At 34.7% G+C, this 4958-nt stretch overlaps 1 protein-coding gene across 1 annotated transcript in view; it reads right to left on the reverse strand.

Annotated features, from left to right (window-relative positions):
- Window positions 1–941: 941 nt before the first annotated feature.
- Window positions 942–4958, reverse strand: part of LOC117102336 (tyrosine-protein kinase receptor Tie-1-like) — a 35063-nt gene continuing 31046 nt past the window's right edge. Inside the window, exons 18-23 of the mRNA XM_033242602.1 lie at window positions 4443–4633; window positions 3581–3706; window positions 2769–2839; window positions 2267–2307; window positions 1930–2026; window positions 942–1080 (exon numbers count right to left, since the gene is read on the reverse strand). Of these exons, the coding sequence (XP_033098493.1) occupies window positions 963–1080; window positions 1930–2026; window positions 2267–2307; window positions 2769–2839; window positions 3581–3706; window positions 4443–4633 (644 nt within the window). The 3' untranslated portion in view covers window positions 942–962. The remainder of the gene's footprint in view (window positions 1081–1929; window positions 2027–2266; window positions 2308–2768; window positions 2840–3580; window positions 3707–4442; window positions 4634–4958) is intronic.

Here is a 4958-nt window from a genome sequence, read left to right on the forward strand (position 1 = left end):
ATACTGCCAAATCTACAGATGGGCAACAGTATACCGGCAACTTTTTCATCATAATAATATTAGAAATTGAAACCGTTTTGGTAATCGTTTATTGGAAGCGGCTATCGTTACACCCGTCCTAAAGTAATTCCTTAAAAAATATGATTAATACACTTCTAGATGGCTGGAAATGGCACTTCCACATTTAAATTTGATTTTTTTTCTTTTTAATAATTTGGACATATTTAGGAGACGAGTATGGGTTGGCCACTTAAATTCGCCACTGATGGCCTAATTGCAGAGTACTATTGAGAACAACTAAGACATAAATCGAATAAGAACATATTTGTGAAGCCATCTACAACGTGTGTGTCGGATCATCATAGTATTTTTGTCGTATTATATAAAAATGAAATATACTAGCAATCTATCGGATCAGAGGCATATAAAGGAGAATTTTAATTCAATAGACAATATGTAAAAGAAAATTCATTTAAATACATTCTCTTTTGCAAATTGTAAGTCTATTGAATCAAATTTTGTTAATCTAAATAATCTAAAGAACATTTCTCTACTGCCGTTATCACATGAGCTGTGGGTGAAGGGAATCACAGTGTATGCAAACAATGTACATGAATATTAAATCCAACTCCGCTCTCGGTGAGCCCTTGACGACGCCTCCCCGTTGAAAATGGTGAAAAAAACATAATATATTTAATAGATTTCATTATCAACCTCTTAGTTTGTATTTTCATCGTACTATACTATAATCATTATTATCAGGATACAATAATCATTTTGCAACGTCATTCATTTTTCTATATTCTGCCTAAGTTGTAAACATCCTGTCATTGAGTGAATTTAGTACACTGGCTCTCAATTAGACGAATTCAAATATATTGTATAGCAATAACAATAAAAGGTACAGAAAATAACTCCTCTGGAGTTAAAATAACTCCTTCAAAATAACAGTGAATGATTAATTACATCAGATCACCTACCTTGGTTGCTTGTACCAGTCTATTTATTGCAATGTATAATTGTGCGAAAGTTGGTCTCTCGTGAGGTCGGTCTCTCCAGCAATGGCGCATAATTTCATATCTGAAAGGTCCAATGTTATTTGAATAAGTTCCCGAGACAATCAGAAAGTAGCCCTAACATTAAAGTCAGAGGTCGACGCACCATCTGTCGGTGAAATGCTGACGAAAGGTCTGGGTGTAAAGGGAAGGAATGGTGGTGTGGGGTTTATACTCAGTTTATTCATCTAGGCATAACATTATTACTTTGAACCTTTTCTGTGGTGCTCGGTGTCTTGGTGTGCTTCGTTTCTGTTGTCATTGCATCTAAATGAACAAACTAAACCGAGGTCTCCACAGGATCTATGGTTTTCTGTCCAAAGATACAGGAGTGTAACTGTATCCGATAAGTGGAATTGACCGTATTCGACTGGTCGTTCTTCGTTAAACCACGCCCACCTGCGCAGTGGTAAAATCCTATTAAACGAAGACGACCAGTCGAATAGAAAACAGGTAAATACTAGACAAAACAAAATGGCTGCATACCGCGATACACGCTGCGTATAATCAAGGCTGCTTCGGATTGTGACAGTATGGGCTTTTTCGTAAAAAAATGTTTTCTGGTTACGTTAATTTTCGTTGTCAACGAAGTCTATTTTACGAACCTGCAGTCGAATAAAAATAATACTCAACGAAAATTTGTATTCAACGAAATGAACCAGTCGAAAAAGCCCATTGTTATTGGTGTACATGGTTGACCTACACGATAACATGGCCAGCCATGAATACCTTATCCCCAGCTTCTTTCAGGAGGGCAGCAGAGGATGCACTACTGTATCATACATCCAATAAAGAAAGGTTACCAGTTGAATTGAAAAATGCACTGTAAATCAATATAAACGAATCTACTGTCGCTTAATATAAGTTGACTTACACTTCGTCATCGCAGTTTAGTGGTTTTTCCATCCTGTATCCCATTGGCAGTTTTTCGTAAAGTTCTGCACACGTCATGCCTGGATATGGAGTACCGCCTGTTGAATGCAATAGAATTCAACTAAAACAAATGCTGAACCAATTTTTTTTATATAATTATTTTTGAATTCTTATGTAAAGCGCCTTTGAAAATTAATATTCATGAAAAGGGCGCTATATAAATTAGGTAAATACATAAATAAATAAATAAATCACTTATGGAGCTTTTACAATAATTACTATTTCCAATTGGTCTTCAATACTTATATAAATATTCATGAAGCTACGTTATTACTTACCCAGTGTAACAATCTCCCACAATAAAATCCCAAACGACCACCTGAAAATATTATCCAAAATATTATTATATTTAACATTAAGTACATAATAATGCAAATGCATTTGCTGTCTAATGGTGACAGAAATGTTTTTTCCCCGAACATGCTAAATAGGCCAACTAAATGGATACTATTTATATCATAACAAATTATTTTATAATAAAGTAAAACCAATAACCATCTTGTGCATACACACACTGTTTGTTAATATGGTCTGTAAAAATGTGCTTCCCAAATTGGGAATCGAACCCGGGCCACAGAAAAAATATTTACGTTACCAATTAACGGTGATGTTTTTCTACACAAATAATTTGAACACCAAACTGTAATTTATCATAATACACGATATTTGAACATTGACAGAATGGAATCCATATATCCATGATCAATACAAAACTATGTTATGTTTAGTAAGTAATATTTAACGATGAGCGGTTAACACACTTTACTATATAACACTTACACATCACTCTTCGTTGTATATACGCTGTAATTTATAGATTCTATCGCCATCCATCGAACAGGCAGTCGCCCCTAGAGACAAAAAACAACAAATCATTGATTTTGGAAAAGTGTGTTTGGCGCAATGGTAGCGGGTAGGGCTGTCAAGATTGAGGTTGGTGGTTCGAGCCTCTCGCTATGTATTTCGCTTGTGTCGTCCTTGGGCAAGGCACTTTACCTAAGTTCGTCACACCCTCCACCCAGAGGAATAGTTAGCCTACTTGGTAGGATGTTTTGGTATTCAATAAATCTGTACTCAATCTATTGCGACAATATTAGGTATATTCTCTAGGAACTGAGAGGAAGTTTCCGGGTTGTGTAGCCTTTCCAATAGATACAATAACCATACTTAAGCATGGAGCTCGACAAGGAGTTATAAAGATGTATTAATCTTTATACCTCTTTGGTAATAATAAAAAGAAAGTAGAGTTGAATAGCTTAGTTGTTAAGATGTTTGCCTGCTAATCCCAGGGTCCTGGGTTTAATTTCTGTGACAGCACGACTTTTTGTCATGACTAAAACAAAGTGACTTCGCTGAAGTCACCCTCTATAAATATAGTAAAAAATAATTAAATTAAAAATCGCTAGCACTTTCTCGCAAAACTCCCGCTATATATTTCTTTGTATATAAATATGACGCTATATTCTTATTTAAAAAAGAATATATAAGAAATCCAGTATAGGGCTAAAATATAAATCATTCGGATATCGAAATCGACCAATCTCAAAACATAAATTCACGTAAGTATCTTAGGCCTAATAAATATAACTCACTGCTGTGGTTTTTACGTAAACTTCCTCACTTCTTGATAGACCGAAATCCGTCACCTTAGCCACGATCTGGCCACAGTCAGCATTGCATAGTAGAATATTTCTTGCAGCCAAGTCGCGATGTACGCACTAATATATAATTGAAATTAAAAAAATAGTATAACACGTCAGATAGGGCAAATCATCATTTCTATGATATTTCCTGGCGCAAACTCACATCCTAATAGCACTTGCAGTACCCGCTGCTACTATGGGGATCGGATTCATCACTAGTCACTAAGCGCAAGCTCGGTGGTCTAGTGGTCAATACATCAGGCTAGATACCTGGAGGTTGTGGGTTCGATTCCCACCCGAATCACTTGCAATTTTTTTTCGCTAATACTTGGGTACGTACTGAGTATTCGGTACGATAACACGCCAGGCTGGGCAAATCATCACTTTTATGATATTTCCTGACGCAAACTCACATACTTATTATCATTATCAATATTCTAGTCATCATCATCATCATCATCATAATCATTCACCATTAACAGCATCATCATCAACATCATCAACAATATCATCACAACATCATCAACAGCATCATTATCATCAATTTCATCATCTTTTCTGTCTTGAATATCATTATCCTCATCACCATTTCCTTCCATTATCACCATCACCATCAGAATCATCATCATTTTCTTTTCTAATCATCATCATCCACATTCAATTAAAATTTCATTAATATCCTATAATTATAAAAACATAGTCGTTATTATTATTATTATTATTATCATCATCGCAAACATCACTATCTTACACAAGACATTTCTTGTAATATTATTGTTTTTCAGTTTTTCGACTTTAGCAATTCACCTACCCCCTTCTCTGACAGATGTTTCATTCCAAGACTAACATCTGCTGCGATCTGGAGCAGGTTCTCTGATGAAAGAGTCGAAGCTAAGTTTGTTTTATTTGCGTAAGTTGGGTCAGTTTCCAGACACCGACTTCTCCGTAAGTAGTTTAGCAAGTTTCCATATTCTGCAAATTCTGTGGCCACGTACAATATTCCTATGGAATAGTATGTGAATTTAAATTCAAATAGTTACAAATATAATTGCATAAAACGAAATTGATTTGACTTAATAAACAAAACAATAAAATAATATATAAAAGACATCAGTAATACTTTCAATTTTCAATATGAGCAAATTATTAGCTAAATACCGGTATGCTTACTATTTAATTTATTTCAAGACTGTATAAAATACGGTACTAATTATATTATTGTTCGTTTGATAAAAAAAAACAAAAACATAAAGACCAAATAATAACGCGGTCGACGAATGTAAGGTAGGCTTAGTATTAAAATAATTTATGTGGCATATCATAATGT

The sequence above is a fragment of the Anneissia japonica genome, unplaced genomic scaffold, assembly GCF_011630105.1.
Source record: "Anneissia japonica isolate Jap-2015-1 unplaced genomic scaffold, ASM1163010v1 scaffold1147_len264814_cov175, whole genome shotgun sequence".
In the NCBI taxonomy this organism is placed as follows: domain Eukaryota; kingdom Metazoa; phylum Echinodermata; class Crinoidea; order Comatulida; family Comatulidae; genus Anneissia; species Anneissia japonica.